Source organism: Sphaeramia orbicularis, chromosome 8, assembly GCF_902148855.1.
Source record: "Sphaeramia orbicularis chromosome 8, fSphaOr1.1, whole genome shotgun sequence".
Taxonomy (NCBI): Eukaryota; Metazoa; Chordata; class Actinopteri; order Kurtiformes; family Apogonidae; genus Sphaeramia; species Sphaeramia orbicularis.
Genome location: NC_043964.1, coordinates 7,330,737 through 7,351,158, shown reverse-complemented (window position 1 = coordinate 7,351,158; position 20,422 = coordinate 7,330,737). Strand labels below are relative to the sequence as shown.

General features: G+C 42.5%; 1 protein-coding gene across 2 annotated transcripts; it reads right to left on the bottom strand.

Moving 5' to 3' along the window:
- Positions 1 to 273: 273 nt before the first annotated feature.
- Positions 274 to 19,813, bottom strand: sh2b1 (SH2B adaptor protein 1). Of its 2 annotated transcripts, XM_030140787.1 has the most exons (11): positions 19,660 to 19,813; positions 15,607 to 16,758; positions 13,226 to 14,034; positions 12,186 to 12,287; positions 11,917 to 12,008; positions 10,595 to 10,677; positions 8,979 to 9,134; positions 5,748 to 5,959; positions 4,331 to 4,505; positions 3,946 to 4,036; positions 1,317 to 1,478 (listed from the first exon to the last, which is right to left on the bottom strand). In XM_030140787.1, exons 2-11 carry the CDS (start codon positions 16,469 to 16,471, stop codon positions 1,457 to 1,459), a joined length of 2,607 nt encoding a protein of 868 aa, XP_029996647.1. In that variant the 5' UTR covers positions 16,472 to 16,758; positions 19,660 to 19,813; the 3' UTR covers positions 1,317 to 1,456. The 2 variants fall into 2 exon arrangements, with proteins under 2 accessions (XP_029996646.1, XP_029996647.1); XM_030140786.1 differs by lacking the exon at positions 3,946 to 4,036 and having other exon boundaries at positions 274 to 1,478.
- Between the last annotated feature and the right edge of the window lie 609 nt (positions 19,814 to 20,422).

The following is a 20,422-nucleotide window of genomic DNA, read 5'->3' as shown; positions in this document are numbered from 1 at the left end:
GTTCATTTTACGTACTATTTTGTTGATTTATTATTAATTTTTGTTACGTTTGTTGGCAATTTTAATAAATTTTCTTTCATTTTTGTTCCATTTTTCACTACGGAGCCTCTAAACGTCCAAATATGGTCATATCTGATGACCATGAAAAGATGAAGAACTGTATTTTACACCAATTATTGACATGGATTGATAGGATTAGTGGATCAACAGGTATTAAACAGTTTAGATCAGTAGATGGTTTAGGTTAAAGGTGGAAGTTTGGGTCTTTAAGGGTTAAACTATGACTTTATTCTCATATTACTACGACTTTATTCTTGTAGTGATAGTGTTTTTATTTTTTCTTTGTGGTACTAATTCGCTGTTGTAGTTTTCAGCTAAAAATCGGAGCAAAAACTCCTAAAATCCTTCAGAGTTTTGGTGAAATGTACAGACTTCAGTGCAGCAGATACAGGCTGTTTTTGATACTCTGTTTCATCTGTGATTCAGTCAGAGACGTAACCTGAACCACAGATGCACTGACTTGGATTCAAAGGAACCAGAGGCGTAAAATGTGAACTGGTAGCTGGTCTGGTTATATTCGAGGCGTTGCATTAGCAGCGTGGCGTTTGTGATGTGGCATTTGCTGTGACGTGGTCTACCCCAGCGGATGCTAACGGTCCGGGTCTACGTGCCCCAGTAGAAGCGTCTACGTACGTTTGGCGTCGGGTTGGCGTGTTCGGTTTTGGCAGGACCACTGTGAGGTATCAGGGCTGCTGGCGTCACGGGCATCTCCAAAGGGGGTGGAGCCCTCCGTGAGGCATACCGGCAAAAAACGAAGCTTATCTGACTACCATTAAAAACAAAGTGTACCGCTAGTTTAGTGTTGTAAAGCTGCTCTCACCCGTCTCTCCTTTAGTCTCTCCTATAGTGTTAGTACTTTTACTCTCCTCCTCCACCTCCTCCTCCTCCTTCTCCACAGCTCCGCCTCTGCTTTGCTAACAAAATAAAAATACTGGTTATGAATGGCTATGATGTACGCCGCCTCATCCAATCACACGCTCACACACTCACATTCAGACACACAAACACTCCTCCTCCTCCTCCTCTTCTTTTTTCACCTCCTTCCCTTCATTAGAAGAAGGAGTACTGGTTATCAATGGCTCGGGGTGCTCTTGCTCCGTCACGCTCCTCGCCCTCCACGGCGTCCAGCTGACGGAGGGGCGTGTCCCTGTCCCTGTCCTCCCAGTCCTCCACTCCTCCACTTCCACTCCCACCTCCACTGCCTCCGCTCCCTCCTCCTCCGCTGCCACTGCCGCCTCCTCCTCCTCCTCCTCCTGCTGCTGCTGCTGCTGCTGTTGTCGGCATCATGGCTCCTCCTCCTCCTCCAATCAGCTCTGGATCGGAGTTTCCCCGTTCCTGAGGCGGAGTCGGTGGCGGCGGTCGACTTGGGGGCAGAGGAGGAGGCGGCTGAGGAGGGCTACGGGGTCTGCTGGTCAAGTCTGTATGAAGGAGAAGGAAATACAGAGGAGGAGGAGGACAGAGGGAGGAGAGGGGGAGAGAAAAGTGTAAATAAAAGGAGGCAGAGGAGGAGAAGAACAAGGAAGAGGAGGAGGAAAAAGAGGAGGAGGAGGAGGAAGAGGAGGAGGTGAGGTGAAGGTGTGAGGAGTGAAGTGTAGTCAGAAGGAGAGAAGAAGAGAAAATGACAGTTTGGTGAGGAGGTCTGTGGTCGTCGAGTCCATGGGAGTCATGGAGGCGGTCCCACTCACAAACAAACAAACACACACACTCACACTCATAAAAAAATACACACTGTAAGAATTATACAACGACTAAAGCCTAGTTTCAGTGAAATGAGTCAGTCATTAAAAGTATGACAACAGGAACCAAACTGAGGAGAAAAAAAACCTGGAAATAATAATAATAATGATAATAGATACCATTTACATGACATATATATATATATATATATATATATATATATATATATATATATATATATATATATATACAGGGGTTAGACAAAATAATGGAAACACCTTCACCTCAAGATGATAATGCCCCAATCCATACAGCTAGAATTGTTAAAGAATGGCATGAGGAACATTCTAATGAAGTTGAGCATCTCGTATGGCCGGCACAGTCCCCAGACCTCAACATTATTGAGCATTTATGGTCAGTTTTAGAGATTCAAGTAAGACGTCGATTTCTACCGCCATCGTCTCTAAAAGAGTTGGAGGGTATTCTAACTGAAGAATGGCTTAAAATTCCTTTGGAAACAATTCACAAGTTGTATGAATCAATACCTCGGAGAATTGAGGCTGTAATTGCCGCAAAAGGCGGACCTACACCATATTAAATTATATTTTGTTGATTCTTTAAGGTGTTTCCATTATTTTGTCCAACCCCTGTATATATATATATATATATATATATATATATATGTATATGATTTATGTATATTTCTTTTAATTATCCTATTGTCTGGTACATATTGTACAAATTGTTGTTCTGTGTTTTAATATGAATATTAACAAATACTTGGCACATACATATGTTTACAGCTATATATATATTAGGGCTGCACAATTAATCGATTTTAAATCGAAATCGGATTTTTTAATTAGGACGATTTTTAAAAAAGGGAAATCGTAAAATCGATTTAATCGCTCTCGTGCCTGCGGGCCGCGTGCTTGCGGGCTCCCGTAGGCTCCTCCTCCTATCAGTGACAGCGGTCTATCACAGAAGTCTGTGTAATGACCGGACTTTAAATGTGTTCATGAGCCCGCAGTACTTATAGCAATATAAGCCGTGGCTTCACGCACGGATCCCGCAACTGAAATATAATTGCATGCGGATCATTCATCTTCCGTTGTCTTGGATCTGTACCGTACTGTCTCCTTCCAATCCTGGTCCGGGTCTCGGGGTCGGCAGCCTCAGCAGAGGAGCTCAGACAGCCCTGTGCCCACACACATCCACCAGCTCCACAGATAGAATCCCTCCAGCGTGTCCTGGGTCAGTCTATTCCACGCTCAGATCCCCCAGTTTAAACAGAACCCATGGGGATCACTCATATTAACCTGGTCCACGCACGCACGACTGATGCCTGTCACTGACTTACATTGGTATCACTTCTGTGGGCCCAGATACCCAGAATAAATAAATAAATAAATAAATAAAATAAAATATAATATATATTTTTTTTAAATAATTAATTTAGTCCTCTTACTTGCTAAATTTTTCATTCACAAATATAAGTTCTGTAACACAAAACCAAATATTATTTATTTTTTGAAATATGTTGAACTTTATTTAAAGCTGTTAGATAAATCTGGAAACAAAAAGGCAGGTACAAAAAAGGTATAAAAAACATAAGTATTTGCTCTGATTTGGACATTGTATTATAGTGTATTCCCCCTGGCAAACTTCTGTTATTTTTCTTGTTGTATACATTGTTTGTATACTCGACTTCATTCAATAAAGATTTAATTAAGAAAAAATAAACTTCTCTGGGTTCATCACGTGATACCATCACAGATGTGAGGTCAGAGCAGTGCCTTGCATTGTGGGCTGCTCACGAAAACGACATGCTGACTTCTGTTGTCTTTTGTAGTTTTACCCAAAAATCAAAATCGAAAATCGAGTTTTTAGAGGAAAAAAAAAAAAAAAAAAAATCGGGATTTTTTTTTTTTGCCAAAATCGTGCAGCCCTAATATATATAAATATATACCCTAATATATATAAATATATATACACACACACACACACACATACATATGTGTGTATTGATAGTTTCTTTCAGTCTTCTAATTGTGTATGTTCTATGTAACTTGGAAACATTTGATGAAACCAGGCTTTTGTTCTTCAGATCCTCCTCATCCTCTGGGTTTAAATGTCTGAACTCAGTGTAAACGTTTCATTCACTTGTTCGTTTCATTCATTCATTCATTCGAGTCCGGTCTCACTTACACACAGTCAGAGATGGGGGTTGATGGAGAGTCGGGATGGCGCGTGGTGATGACATCACAGGCTGAAGGCCGACTGCCTGCCCTATCGCGGCCTGCAGGGGATGAGCCAACGGATAAACAACAACAACATCAACAACAACAACAACAACAACAGAGAGGTCAGGTGGTGCAGACGCTGTAGCGGGAAGATGAAACAACACAACAACAACAACATGGTTTAAAGTCAAACTGGAAGGAAACGCCAGTGTTTGACTCAACAGGAAGTGATAAAGACGACACTTTTTACTGTGAAGACGTGCTCAGCCTTCACAGACGGTAAAAAGTGACCTGTGCATGTTCAAAAAGAGCCTCTGATGTCCCTCTTTAAATGGGGGGGGGGTTCGTACCTGGCTGGCGAACGGCGGTGGCGCCCACGAAGCTGATGAGCGTGACGTCGGAGGCTCCTCCAGACTCCAGAGGGATCGGGTGGACCCTGAAGTGCTCCAACATGTCGAAGATGGACTGAAACCAAAGGTGCTGCACTCGACACTGGCCGTCCTCATTCAGGGACAGGCGGAGGTGCTATTGGACAGAACGCAGGGACACAGCAGGGGTCAAAAGTCACACATCAATGCCAACATTACACCCCAGCTGCTTTAAGTAAACGTAGCCAACACCAGTATCATGTAGAACTCTGACCCCAGGGTCACTTTTCTAGATAGAACGTTCAGTTAATGATATATTTTACTGGAAAAGTCACTTTTTCTTAAGTTCTCTCTGTTTTTGATATAATAGCCTACAAATGTAAAATCAGAATGGTGATTAAAGTACATGATCAGTAAATTAAATTTAAGAAAATACCTGATTTTCACTGAAAAAGTGAAAAATGCAGAGGATAATGTAATGATTAAGAGTGATAAATCACTTAAGGCAGTGATATTTTTCTTTTTTAATGTTATTCTTTGTTTTCCTACTTTTCCCTGTGGTCTCCATAAACTGTAAATGCTCTGTTTGGGTCTGAATTCTTCATTCATTCAACTCCACAGGTCCATCTTCAACCCTATTTCTGATTTATGACGCCAGAAAGGTGGTTTGGAGCACTGGCCCTTTAAATGCACATGAGCCACTTCAGGCCCCGCCCCCTCCAGGTTGTCAGCTGTGCTGCTCTGTCCCGTTCAACCAACAACTGAACATTTGAGGTAATGGGCTCCAAGTTTGGACATATTTTCAGTATGGACTAGAACTGCTGCTGTTGACAAACAATTATAGAGAAATACTGGAGAAATGTTCATCTGAAGTCTGGACCTTATATGTGTAAATGTGGAGACGGACCTAGTTATAGACTGAACTAATTAAGCAGGAATTCAAAGAGGTTGTAGAAATCCAAAGATAGTTTTGCAGCAGCTGGAGGGTTCAAATTCAAACTGTTTGAACTATTAGGGTCCACACACAAAAAAAAATGAACCACAGACTAAGAAAAGTGGGATTAGACAAATATGAACCATTTAAAAAAGATAAAATAGAAAGAAAAATTGATTTGGGAACTGACACAAAAAGTATCACTGGGTCATATCTGATGACCATGGAAAGATGAAGACACGTATTTTACACTAATTATTTACATGTATTGATAGAATTAGTAGATAAACAGGTATTAAACAGTTTCGATCAGTAGATGGTTTAGGTTAAAAGTGTTTGGGTCTTTATGGGTTCATCGATTTTCTGCCTTTGTTCTCATGGTTCATATTAGTTTTTGAATCTGATAACAGATGTTCCTGTGTGATGGAACCAGGTTTTAAGCTCCACATGTCCTTGTCTCCTCACCTTGGCCTTTCCCTGGAAGTTAAAGGTCAGGACGTATTCCCCGCGCCGCGTCTCGCTCTGTCGAACCAGGAAGACGCCGTGACTTGCCGGGCCTCCCGCCAACACCAGCTGGGCGGCTTTGAGACGGGACAATGTTCCGTGGAACCACTGACACTCGCTGAGTGGATGTTCCACCGCCTCGGCTGACGACACCTCGGAGAACAGGAAGGACCCTGACGGACAACAGCCACAACAAATGTTCATGACAACACGTCAGGAGTCCAGTCACACAGCTGAGTTAAGGCTGAGGGTGGAGTCTACATCCTACTGACGTTTGCACTTTGAGGGTTCTTCAGAATAACAAACATTTGGACACATATGTTATATCTGTCTTTAGCGGACGGCTGTTTATCTATTAATGGCCTGAGGTTTTGGTGGGTTTTTAAGGACACAGTTACAACAGATTTTCCACCTTTTTGAATCTGACAAACACTAACACACAAAAGATGACTAAAAGTATCAAAAAAAATGAACAAGTAATAAAAACCGAACTAAAACTAACAAAAACTGAACTAAAACCAACTAAAACTGAACTAAAACCAACAAAAACTGAACTAAAATGAACAAAAACTAAACTAAAACTGACAAAAACTGAACTAAAATGAACAAAAACTGAACTAAAACCAACAAAAACTGAACTAAAATGAACAAAAACTAAACTAAAACTAACAAAAACTGAACTAAAACTAACAAAAACTAAAAGTAACACAAACTGAACTAAACTCCACATTTTCAGTGAATATTGACTAAATAAGTTTCCCTTTGATCGGGTTCTAAAGTCTAGAGCAGGGGTCGGCAACCCGTGGCCCCGGAGCCGCATGCGGCTCTTTCATCCTTATGATGTGGCTCTGCGTGGCTTGGGAAAATAAATTATAAGTGTCCGATTGAAGTGTATGTTATTTGTCTCAAAAACGTGTACCATGTCTTCTTATTAAGTCAAAGTTTTTAACTTCTGTCTTCAGACCTTGTGCAATTTCGGTGATCAGCAGTCGCGTTCTTCAGAGACGTTTCACAGCACTTGACGTGTCAGCCGGCATGCGTGGAATGCCCTGCGACACCAAAACTGCACAATATCTGAACAAAGTATTTTATTTGTGTTTGTTCGTTTGTTTAATTGTAGTTGTAAATTGTAAGATTATTGTGATCTCGAAATATTACAATAAAATTATATATATATATATATTAGGCCTGTAACGGTACACGTACCGAACCGAACCGTTTCGGTACACACCTGTTCGGTTCAGCACACAGCTGTACCGAAACGGCACAGTATGTTGACAAAAAGAAAAAGGAACGAAAGATGTCGTTTAATGCGGAACTTTAAATTCGCGCAAGTTTCACACGGACATATTAAAGGACACGCACATTGACCCAAAATACCAAATAGCAGCTGATATAAGGTAAAAAAAAAATAAATAAATAAATAAATAAATAAATGATGTGAACCTGGAAGGAAGAGACTGAAGACCCTCCACCATCATTACAGTCCAGTTTGGATCACTTCAGGTCCCGGTGAAAGACAACAACGAGGAAAGAGACGTCGATAAGACGGACGTTGTTTGGCCCCTAGGAACTACGGTAGTTCTAAAACACACTAGCTCTCTCTCTCTCTCTCTCTCTCTCTCTCTCTCACGCACGCTGTATAACAGAGGAATAAAACTCGGAGTTGGCCACTGACAGTATATAAAAATAAAGTTTCACTTTCGTTTCACGCCAGCGTTAGTTACGTTAGTTATGGACCGGACCGCACCCCCCCACCCCCCGGCTCCGACCAAAAAAAACAAAACAAAAAAACAACAAACAAACCATCCCCCAGACAAATTGTACGTTCCATGCGCGCGCGCACACTCAAACACACACACACATACACACAAGTACACACAGTGTCCTAAACAGTTTATTCTCTGTCCTAAAATAAATAATTTGGTTCAGTTTGTTGTCAATGTTGCTCTTCAGTTTGTTTAAACAGAATACCAGTTTACCCTCCTGTTAATGTTGCACTTCATGCAGAATTTTTTTGCTGATATTTTTCTGCAGAATGTGAACTGACAGAACTGTGATTAGATTTTTCTTGTTTGTTCAAAACTACCTGTCAGAGAAAAGTGCAATACTAATGTTTAAAATACATTTAGTCATATTAATAATTTATTTTATTTTCTATTTGATTTATAGCAGCAGAATTATATTACTCCTGTTTTTCTATATTCTATTGTGTCCAAAAATTGGGGGAAAAATGTTAAAAAATTCATAAATGTATTAAAGACATTTTGAGGGGTTTTCTTTCTTCCCGTACCGAACCGAAAAAAACCAAACCGTGGCTTTGAAAACCGAAAACGTACCGAACCGAAAATTTTGTGTACCGTTACAGGCCTAATATATATATATATCATTATTTTTCGTCGCTCAAAATATGCGTCACACTTTCCGACAGCCCGCCAAAACACCGTACATTTATCGAGACTTTCAACCCCAGGTAGGCAAAGTATGGAGAAACCTAAGAAAAGAAAAATATCTGAAGAAAATAGGATATTTAATGATGCCAGGTGCCATGGCACGACCAAGGTGCTGCGGCACCTCGGGGCCAACGCTAGGTGCCGTGGTACTGCAGTACTACGGCTCAGTGCCGGGTGCCGTTGCACCGCAGTGCCACTGCTCGGTGTCAGGTGCCATGGAACCGTGGTGCCACAACTGGGAGCCACCGGTGCCGCGGCACCACCGGCACCTCGAGCTGAGGCACCACTGCGGTGCCACGGCACCTGGCACCGAGCCATGGTACGGCGGTGCAACGGCACCTAGCGTTGGCCCCGAGGTGTGCCGCCGCCCTGAGGTGTGCCGCCGCTGCTGCACCAAGCCGTGGTACCGGTAAAATCGTTGTATAAGCCACGTTGGAGTATAAGCCGCAATGTTTAAAATGTGGGAAAAAAGTAGCGATTTATAGTCCGGAATTTACGGTATATATAGGCTAACATCTTCATTTCAGATGTCAAAAAGTGTTTGCGGCTCCCAGTGTTGTCTTTTCCGTGGAAACTGGGTCGAAATGGCTCTTTGAGTGTTAAAGGTTGCCAACCCCTGGTCTAGAGGGTGAAAATCACATGCAATGACTGAAGTTTAACTTTAAGCCCGAGTCTAAACTGGGTCAGTCACAGATTATTACAGTAAATTAACCTGGTACTGATGACGATAACGACCCACCTGTGGCGTCTGGCGTCTCAGCGAAGGGCGTGCCCAGACTGGCCCCGCCTCCTCCTAGGATCCGGCCGTCAGGTTCGTCCAGCGGGGCTCGAGGCGGCAGCTCCGGCGGAAGAGGATCCATGAGCGGAGAGGAGCCTCCGATTCCCCCGTAACACACTAAGACCAGATGAAGACTACTGAGACCAGATAACGACCACTTAGACCAGATAAAGACTACTGAGACCAGATAAAGATCACTTAGACCAGATAAAGATCACTTAGACCAGATAAAGATCACTTAGACCAGATAAAGATCACTTAGACCAGATGAAGACCACTGAGACAAGATAAAGACCACTTAGACCAGATAAAGACCACTGAGACCAGATGAAGACCGCTGCGACCAGATGAAGACCGCTGCGACCAGATGCAGACCATTTAGACCAGATAAAGACCACTGAGACCAGATAAAGATCACTTAGACCAGATAAAGACCACTGAGACCAGATAAAGACCACTTAGAACAGATAAAGACCACTGAGACAAGATAAAGACCACTTAGACCAGATAAAGACCACTGAGACCAGATGAAGACCACTGAGACCAGATAAAGACCACTTAGACCAGATAAAGACCACTTAGACCAGATAAAGACCACTGAGACCAGATGAAGACCACTTAGACCAGATGAAGACCCCTTAGACCGGACAGATCTGGAACAGGTCTAGAGGAACTAAGGGTGTATTCACACCTGAAAAGTCCTTTGGTCCGCTTATTTGATTCAGATCAAATGCAGACTTTATTTTTTTCATTTGGGTCGGATTGCATTCACATTGCACTTTTTGCAAGTGGACCAAAATGCTTGACCACAAGCACGCATGTGACGAACTGCGCTAGCATTGGACAGAAAAGTCGGGGGCGGGGTGAACTAGAGATGGCCGGTGTTGATGAAAATAATCGTGGTACTCCTACTTACAGTTATCATTTTCGGAATATAAATTGTATTTTTACTGACACAAATTTTCGAAAATAATGTTAACACTCAAGAAAAGCTCAGTCAGAGCCAGTTTCATAATACGGGCATCTGACCAAATGTCAGTGGCACATTCAATTTCCTCATTGCTCCACGTCTGTCCACAGCTCATAGCTGCTGCTATTAGCTCTGACCACCTGTAAACTTCGGCTACTTCCAGCGGCTACGGTGGCTCGTCAAGCACAAAAAGGCACAAGATTCCTTGGTTTGGTTCGATTCGAGGTCGGTTATATTCACACCAGAAGTGAACTGGCCCAGAGTCCGTTTGGAAGCGGACCGAGACCACCTCCGCTTGTTTGGTTCGAATCAGAGTTCACGTTTGTATTCACACCTAAAAAAAAGTCTGGACTTTCTGGGGAAACGAACTCTGGTCCGTTTTAAAATGGACCAAACGTGGTAGGTGTGAATACACCCTAAGACTAAACCCAGAAGGACTCCAAAAAACCAGATCAAAAATAAAAATAACAAACACTGAGTTCATAAGCAAAAACAAAACTATAAATAAAATAAAAATAAATGAACCAAACTGAAAGACTTAATCCAAATCCAGATGGGTGGAGACCCGGGTCCAGATGTGGACTACAGTACTGGACCATGGACTAACCTTGTGACAAACGGTCGACAATCTCAGGCGTCCCACTGATTTCCAGCGGTCCTCCACACACACCTTCAGCATCCTCCTGTTCACTATGGAACACACAATATACTTAGAACACACCTAGAACACACATAGAACATGTTTAGAACATGCTTAGAACACACCTAGAACACACTTAGAACACACACAGAACATGTTTAGAATATGCCTAGAGCAGGCTTAGAACGCACCAAAAACACACTAAGAACACACAACACACTTAGAACGCACCTAGAACACACTTAAAACACACTTAGAACGAGCCTAGACACACTTACAACACACATACAGCACACTTAGAACACACATAGAACACATTCAGTACACGGTTAGAACACACCTAGAACACGCTTTCAACACACAACATGCTAAGAACACACTTAAAACAATTAGAACACACTTAGAACATGCTTAGAACACACTTACAAGATGCTTAGAACAAACTCAGAACATGCTTTGAACACTCTTAGAACACACTCAGAACATGCTTTGAACACTCTTAGAACACACTCAGAACATGCTTTGAACACTCTTAGAACACACAACACACTCAGAACATGGTTTGAACACTCTTAGAACACACTTAGAACGTGGTTTGAACACTCTTAGAACACACTTAGAACATGGTTTGAACACTCTTAGAACACACTCAGAACATGGTTTGAACACTCCTAGAACACACTCAGAACATGCCTTGAACACACTTAAAACACACTCTGAACATGCTTTGAACACACTTAAAACACACTCAGAACATGCTTTGAACACTCTTAGAACACACTCAACATGCTTTGAACACTCTTAGAACACACTCAGAACATGCTTTGAACACAGAACACACTCAGAACATGCTTTGAACACTCTTAGAACACACTCAACATGTTTTGAGCACTCTTAGAACACACTCAGAACATGCCTTGAACACACTTAAAACACACTCAGAACATGCCTTGAACACTCTTAGAACACACTCAGAATATGCTTTGAACACTCTTAGAACACACTCAGAACATGCTTTGAACACTCTTAGAACACACTCAACATGTTTTGAGCACTCTTAGAACACACTCAGAACATGCCTTGAACACACTTAAAACACACTCAGAACATGCCTTGAACACTCTTAGAACACACTCAGAACATGCTTTGAACACTCTTAGAACACACTCAGAACATGCTTTGAACACTCTTAGAACAGTTTTAGAACAACTCTAATAAGTGACTTCAGAACTGTGGATGAGTTTACATCTCCACACCAAGGAGGCCAAAATGCCCCGCCCCCTGGTTACCTGAGACAGATGCCGTTGCGGATGTCGCTGAGCCACGCCCTCATCTGAACCGCATCCCGGGTCTCAATCACGTACTGAGCTGAACCTTCGAGCTGAAACAGAATCCAACAGTCAGTTCAGTTACACGACCAGCCAATAGGACGACTGCATTACTGAGTCCAATCCATTGTGTGTGTTTTGTGTGTATTGTGTGTGTATTTTGTGTGTGTTTTGTGTGTGTGTTGTGTGTGTATTGTGTGTGTTTTGTGTATGAGCTGTTGTGTACTGACCTGCAGTAGAAACGTGTTCTCCTTGTCGGGAACCTCCAGCGCCGTGGTGCTCCTCACATCCACGATGGAGCAGCAGGGGACAGTGAGGCGGGGCTTCGACGACTGGGGACGCAAACAGGAAGTGAAAATAAGAGGAGGAGCCAGTGTATGGCGTCCAAACGTTTGTTGAATCAGCATCAGGAACAGGAATAATGTGACACCAGACACTGAACAGTTTCAATCCACTGATAGACGAATCACTTTTTAATCATTAGCTCAGATTAGGCTGTTTTCAGATGAATATAAACAGGTTTAGGCTAAATATTCACACACATGAAGTTCATTAACACACTAATTAAACCTACCCTCCCCTGTGGGGGCAGGGCTTCAGCTCCCAGTGTGTCTATTATTGTTTTATTGTTTTTCTTCTTTTTTTTTTTTTTTTTTTTTAATATGTTTAGTATTACTGTTTCAGTGTAATGTTCCTGGACAAGAACAATGTTGTGTAATGTTTGGTTCATGTAGTTGTTAATTTATTTTTCTTATTCTTTGTTATTTTAACTATTCCTTATAACTACCACATACTTATTACTTGTATATCGTTGTTACAACTACTATTATCACTTTATTACATAAATATAACATAATTATTCTTATTCTTACTTTGTTTATTTCTACTTTCTAATGTGTAATTGCCTGTCTTTTCACTACTATTTTTAGTTATTGCTATTCATATTTACTTGTAATATTTCTTATATGTGTACACTTCGTGTTGTTCCAATTCTGGAACCTGAATTTCCTGAAGGATCAATGAAGTTCTATCTGATCAAATTGACTGTAATCTAAAATAATCTAATCTAAAGAACACGATGGAAGAAAAATTAAATGAAAAACTCATAAAACAGTCAAATGTAGTTGATGTTCAAAATGGGAACTACTGGAGGACTTTAAAAATACCTGTAGTCTGTACTTAGTTAACCCCACCCACTTTCTGCAGTAGTGCTCCGTTAAGCCCCCCACCCAACTGATAGCTCCAATAGTGTGACAGAGGGTTCTCTTACTTTGGGTGGAATGAAGAACTCCAGGTAGTACTCCTCCCCCCTGTCCCCTCCTTCCCGGTCCCTCTCTCTGAGGACCAGTCGACATTTGTGCCAGCGGCCCCCCCTCCAGGGGACGTTGCCCCCGCTGCCCAGAGGCTGCGCTGGCCCGGCCGGGGTGGCGGCGGTCGGAGCCGAGGCCACGTTGTTGTTGTCCGTACCATGATGGAGCAGACCAAACGAGAAGCCGGAGAAAGCGTGGCCACTGCTCAGCTCGTCGCTGGACGAGCTGACGCTGACCCCGCCCTCTCGGACCAGCCGCCCCACCTTCCTCGGGGGTCCCATGGCGGAGGCGGCGGCGGCGCTGCTGGGGGGCAGCGTGGAAGAGGCAGAGGTGAGGACCGGAGGAGGCGACCGGGACAGGCGGAGCTTCTCCAGACGGTGGCTCCACTTCTCCTTCTCGCCGCCTTCACCGTTGCTCCGCCTCCGGTCGCGGGCGGCCTCAGACAAAGACAGGGAGGTGGCGCTGCTGGAGGAGGAGGGGGGCAGCGAGGATGAGGACGAGTGGGGCAGGGACAGGGGCATGGACAGGGACACGGGCATGGAGGAGGTGGGCGTGGGTGGCTGCGTCCCAGAGTTCCTCTTGGTGGCGGCGGCATCCTGCACGCCCATGGTGTAGCTGTAGCTGGAGGGCAGCTGACTTTGGGCCGAGTCGCTGGACGAGCTCCTCCAGTGCAGGATCCCCCGGACGCTGCCCCGCACACTGCGACCCACTGACCGCAGTGAGAAGCGCTTCTTCAGCTTGTTCTTGGACGAGTTCGGTGTCCCATTACCTAGGCGACAGGAGACAGTACTACACTTAGACACCAAAATTTGTCATGATACTGAATGAATTCTCCAAAAACACTGAAGTTACTGTTTTCTACTCAGGTCAGGGGTCAAACATACGGCCCGTGGGCCAAAAGTGGCCGTTAAAGAGTCTGATCCAGCAAAAATTTAACTGAAAATATTAACAAAGATTTTAGTTCAGGTTCCATATTCAGACCAATATGATCTGAAGTGGATCATAACCAAAATTATTATCATTAATGAAAACTAACAAAATGATGAAAACTAGAACTGAAAAAACATTTTTAACTAAAATAAAAACTATAATTTAAAGAAAAAAACAATAACTAACTGAAACTGTATTGTGTGCTTACAAAACTAACTAAAATGTATAAAAATTATGGATAAAATTCCCTTCGTTTTCGTCTTTGTCAATGTCGGATTGATACAAAAGCAATTTATTGCACTCTAGCAATTTTAGCTAGCGGCACCGTACGGAACTTCACAGTCCGTCACTTCTCGTCACTTGTCGTTTAGAGTCGTCCTCTGGTCCCCACTCTACCTGGAAACATGGAGACTAAAGTTGGGAGAAAGCAGCAGAGTCCTGTCTGGGATTTATTTGAATATGACGGAGAAGAAGAGAAAAGATACGACAAAACTAAAATTAATACTAAAACTAAACTAAAACCAACCATTCAGAAAAAAATGAAAACTAATAAAAACTCGCAAACCTGCTCTAAAAAGTACTTAAAACTAACTGAATTAGAGAAAAAAAAAGTCAAAACTAAATAAAACTAAACTATAATGAAAAATCCAACTATTATAACCTTGATCAGAACCAGGAAGATAAGAACAAAATAAACTATAAATAATGACAACTTTTCTGTTTTTCAGTGTAAAAATTACATGAAAATGTTCATATTTACAAACTATGCTTTCACAAATAAATCTGATGAACCTGAACTATAACGTATATAAACTAATCTGAACTGTCTTCATATAAATCAGTGTAATTTTAATTATATTCTGTCTGTTCTTAAAGGTTCTGTGTATTTATAGATTCACTTTATCTATACGTTAGAATGAACATGAATAAACGATAAACTGAGATTTAATATTGGTACAATTACATTTTTACTTTTTTGCAAGAAAACAGAGAAAGATTTGGAGTTATTGTACTGGTCCTGATCCACTTTAGATCGTAATGGTTCTGATTCACGTTAGATCATCCTGGTTCTGATCCACTTTAGACCATCCTGTTTCTGAATGTGGAACCTGAACCAACATGACTAATGTCCCTGGTGTAAAGTCAGAGGAACCTAAACTGGACCTCCGCCTCTGGACTCTGTTTCGTCACTCAGCTGTTTTAAAACAGGTGTGACACACGTGGCTTCACTTCATCCACGTCCAAAACCATCAGGTCTGTGTTTACGTTTAGTCTTTTGAGGAGTTTGTTTGAACCTGGTTTTAATTTAAGGATATTATTGTTGTTATCCGATACTCCGCCTGAACTGAGTATCTGTGCGCTGAACCCTGGACGCTGATGGATTTTCTCCAACACGCCGCCATATCGTTACCTTTGGAACTGGGTGGAGGAGTGACAGAGGAGGACGTGTTCTGAGGAGTGTGGGCGGGGTCTGTGTGGTCCACCTCCGTGGACTCCCGCTCTTCTGGCTCAACGTCTTCCCCAACCGACGCCACGCCCAACCAGCTGTCCTCCTCTTCCTCCACCGGCGCCTCCCCATTCCCAGGAGCCACCACGCCCCCCCGGTCCTCGCGCCGCCCGTTGTTCCCGCCCACTGAGGAGCAACACGACGATGACGACGACGGGGGCAGGACCTGACCGTGGGCGTACGAATCCTGAAACCTGTCTCCGCTTCGGCTCTCCAGGACCAGCCGACTGGGGGGTGGTTTAGACGAGGCCCGTGTGGCGGGGAGGACCGCACCCCCAGACGCAGACAGGGGCGACACCGCCTCTTCTTCCAGGGAGGTGGCGTCGGACTGGGGAGCCCAGCTCACCATCTCTTCCCTCCCAGAAGCACAGCTCGGTGGCAGCGCCCCCTCCAGCTCACTCTGAAAGTGGCGAACGAAGCGGTCGGTGAAACGGCGACAGAAGGCAGCGGCCGAGTCGGGGGAGTAGTGGGGGTTTTCCAGGAGGAACGCCCTGAAGTGACGTGCGAAGTCGCCAGCCGCCACACGGGCATGGAGCTCACAGAATTCGGTCCAGCTCAGGCAGGGTGAAGGCGACGGTGTGGGGGTGTCTGACAGTGAGGAGGGGTGGGCCTGCGGTGGGGGGCTCACCAGGGGAGGCAGCGGCGGCGGCCGGGGCGACAGCGGCAGCAACGACGGCGATGGAGGTGATGGAGACGGGGACGGGGAAGGGGGCAGGGGGGAGGAGTTAGCGGCCCGCGGGCTAGGCGGGGTCAACAGAGAGCCGTTCATGATCGATCAAATCACTTCAAAACAAGGAACAGAGGAAGTGACGGCACAGCTGACGACAAACACGGCACATAGGTCTGAGGATCGACTAACGAGGGTGGGGCCGAGCGCTGTTCTCAGCCCCATCGACAGTTCAACAGACCACGGGGTTCGACAGCTCTGCCTTCTGCTACATTATTCAACCAAGAAAACAACAGTTCAACAGGAAAATGCAGGTTCAGATGAACGACGACCACAGATTCACAACATCTTCACCATCTGTCGAACATCCACAGAAGCAACGCCGCATCCTGGAAAAAAAGAAACACAACAGATCAGTGAATTCAGCAGAAATGGACGAACGGGGGGGTAAAAAAATAAATAAATAAATAAAACAAGCAGGGTGTGTAAAAAAAGAAGAAAAACAGTTTATATCAGTGGATGGTTCTGGTCCATGTTGAATGTTTGGGTCTTTCTGGGTTTCAGATCTACATGATGGGATGGTCTGTGTATGTGAACGATTACAGTAACTGATTTATTTCGTATTTAGACCCATTAAACGCTGCCACAGTATTTGTAATTAATGAAACACTGCAGTGTCACTGAAGATATTAACAGTCAAAGATGTCAAAGTCATTTTAGTACAGGTTCCACATACAGACCAATGGGATCTACAGTAAAATAAGAACAGAATAACCCATAAATAATGACAACTACTAAAGTTCTACTTGAAAAATTATGTGAAAAAAAATTTAAATGACAAAAATAACATTACACTATGAAAATGTTTACATTTACTAACTATCCTTTCACAATAAAATGCAAATAAATACAAGTATAAAGTAGAGTCACTCTCATCTGTAAGTCGTGTTAATAATAAGATGAGATGTAATATTGTGGGACTTGTTCTTACTTTAATTCCAAACTCTAACATTTTAACAATATTCTGCCTGTTGTGTAACACTGTGCGTCATGTTCATGTATAAATGATAAGTTGAGGCAGAATATTGTTAAAATTGCACTAATTTTTCTACTGAAATCTCAGTTTTTTCAGGTTATTCACATCTTTTTTGTAAAATGTAACTATTTTCATAATTCAGTGGGTCTTTTTTGGCACTAAAACAAAGAGAAAAACCAAGAGTTGTCATTATTTATAGGTTATTATGCAAATATTTTACTTACTTTCTGACCTAAACCATTTCGTAAGTGGTTTATTCAATTCAGGATGACAAATCATCCTGTAAACTGTAAAGTAATTCTGACTGTCTTGACCATTGTGATAATTATTGATATCTATAAAAATGTATTTTATTTTAATCATCTACACCGCATCATCCAGCTCTAACACATGCAACATGTTTCCACATGAGAGCTGAATAAACAGTAGTTTTAGATGAACGAATCCTTTAACGGGTGTTTCAACAGACTTTTACAACTCAATTGTTAAATGACAAACAGGCTTTTACAACATTCAAACTAAAAATAAACAGAATTAGCATGAAAATCACCAAATTAGTTTTTCTCTTGTATCTATTTAGTTATGTTTACATCTTTTACACAGTTTTCACCAAGTTCCATCTTAATTTTTTCAAATGGTTTCATTCACTTTGAATCAAAAGTCAGACTTTAAACAGCCAATAATTAATGATTTTACTTTTATCATGTAAGGACATGTCCTGGTCTCCTATCTGTTTGGATGTATTTTATAAATAGGTGTGTGTGTCTCAGTCAAATGCATAATTGTGTCTATTAAATCCTTTTGGTCCATGTTCAGTGACGCATGACTCAGTTCCTGCAGTAAAACAGTCAGATCCATCATCTCCAAATGGATCCTTTATCCTGATCATGTCTGTAAAACTAAGTCTGAACTCTGTTGGATTCATCGGGACATGATTGACTCAACTGGAAAGGAGGTCCATTAAAGCAACAAATCCTTCTGATCAGAAGAACAACAAACATGAGTAAATCAGACATGTTTAGGTGATCAGTTGGATGGTCCATTCACTTCTACATGGAATGGATCAGTGTTCAACCTTCTTAGTTGTCCTTCAAATTGAACATCTGTTCCTCCTCATAGATTCTACAGCTGATATATTTGATGGATAAATATAGTGTGTTGAACAGATTTACACCAATAGAATATCTGAGGTGGACCAGAATGTTCTTATAGATTTGAAAAGTCCAACCCAATGACCTGACTAGATTTTTCACCATGATATTCAAATGAGTTCCGGTCAAAGGTCATGTTTGGTCATTCTATGGAGCTGGATATGGATTAAAGGCACTATTTCACTATTATATGCATGAATGATATAGAAGTGAATCCAACTGCATCAGGGCTTTGATGGGAATTGGAGGAAATATTGGTGGTTCAAGGTAGTGTCAAATGGAGCCGAGTTCAGCATCTGGAGGTTTAGAGAGTTGGACAAGATCAATATATGGAATCAGAAGATGGAATCAAACATTCAACTATTCCTGAGTCAGTCTATGACAGTGGGACAGGTAGGGACAGAAAGGACACAAAGCCTTAGCGATATCAACTGATCACACGTGTCCCTGCTCTAGTGATGAAGGAACATTATAGAGATCTCAATATGTAGATCTGTCCCATCTCACAGTTAGAACATATAGTAGATGTTTCCATTTTAGTCCACATGGACACCTGAAGGCAGTTTTATTTGGAAAACACTGAACCTGTCCTTTAACCCGCAGATGTTGCGTGACCAGATGTTTTCAGTAGATCTTTCCAATGTGTAACAAATCTCTGCCGCTAAATGAGAAACTGAGACTGTTCCAGACCGTGTCTCGATGTAATTAACCCACACACCCGTTAATTACCGGTCTGGGTCATTAGCTGACAGTGGTGATAGCGGTGTGAGATGGACATTTCACTCGCTAGCTGCTCATTCAGCTTTCTTTAAAGACGTGTTAGCCACTTAGCTAACAATAGCCACCTCACGGAACATGCTTACGGGCCTGCGGCTAATTAACAGCCTCATTTGGACACAGTGGCCGGGGGTAGCGGGTTGTGTAGAGGCCGGTGTGTCCCGTCTGTGGATAACTACATACTGAATCATCCAACAGCAGCGTTCACCAAAGATTCACAGCGAGCTAAGCTAATGTGGCTACCGTTAGCCACTGTTAGCTAGCTATTAATAAACCAGCTCTGACCAATATTACTTCACTAAATGGATGCGCCGTGTTTCCTCTACCTGTTTATCACAGTCCAAAGTCTCCACCTGCTGCTGTAGCTGAAACCTGCCGGTAATTCGTCATTTTCCCCGTTTACATAGCGGCACAATCATTTTTCGTAAAGGTTGTTGTTGTTGCTAAATATGAATATTGCTATGCCTGGCCTGGCCGCGATACTCTCGCACGGCCAGTGTTTTCTCGCGATGTTTGTGCAGTTGCGCCGTAATCCGTTGAGGTTTGAGCAGAAAATGTGAGAGATTGGATTTGCAGAACTTTGTAGAGCTTTAAAACCTGCGTGTACATCAGTGGGTTTATTCTGTGTTAGATTGAGGCTGAAGGTTCGGTTTTTATCTGATCAATGTTTAATCATCAATAAATTCAGAGGTGGTGAAGGTCCATGTGGAGGTTCCTCCAGTAGAACGGGTACACTTTCCCAACATTGAATCAAACATATTTTAGATTCAATACACACAAAGTGAAATATTTCAAGGTTTTTTTTTTGTTTTTTGTTTTTTTTTAGTTTTAATTGTGATGATCAGATGATTTTACAGCTCATGAATGTCCCAAATGCAGCATCTAAAAGTTATTAGAACATTCCTTACGGGCAGTTTCATCATAAATAGGAGAAATGGACAATTTTCATTTCAGTGTCACATTACTAAAACCAGTTGTCAGTCACAAAGATTATTTATGGTCAGTGTATCCCAAATGACCCTTATGTTTGTTTTGTATTGTACAGAAATCAAACAATAAAAATAAAGTATAAAAAAAAGAACTTTCCTG

Bases quoted from the DNA above. Each gene is read 5' to 3' on its own strand.
- sh2b1 (XM_030140786.1), bottom strand. From the start codon at position 16,471: ATGAACGGCTCTCTGTTGACCCCGCCTAGCCCGCGGGCCGCTAACTCC. The intron at 14,035-15,606 runs GTAACGATATGG...CCTGTCGCCTAG, and splicing joins TCCTCCACCCAGTTCCAAAG to GTAATGGGACACCGAACTCG. The intron at 9,135-10,594 runs GTTAGTCCATGG...ATCTGGTCTTAG, and splicing joins TGTCGACCGTTTGTCACAAG to TGTGTTACGGGGGAATCGGA.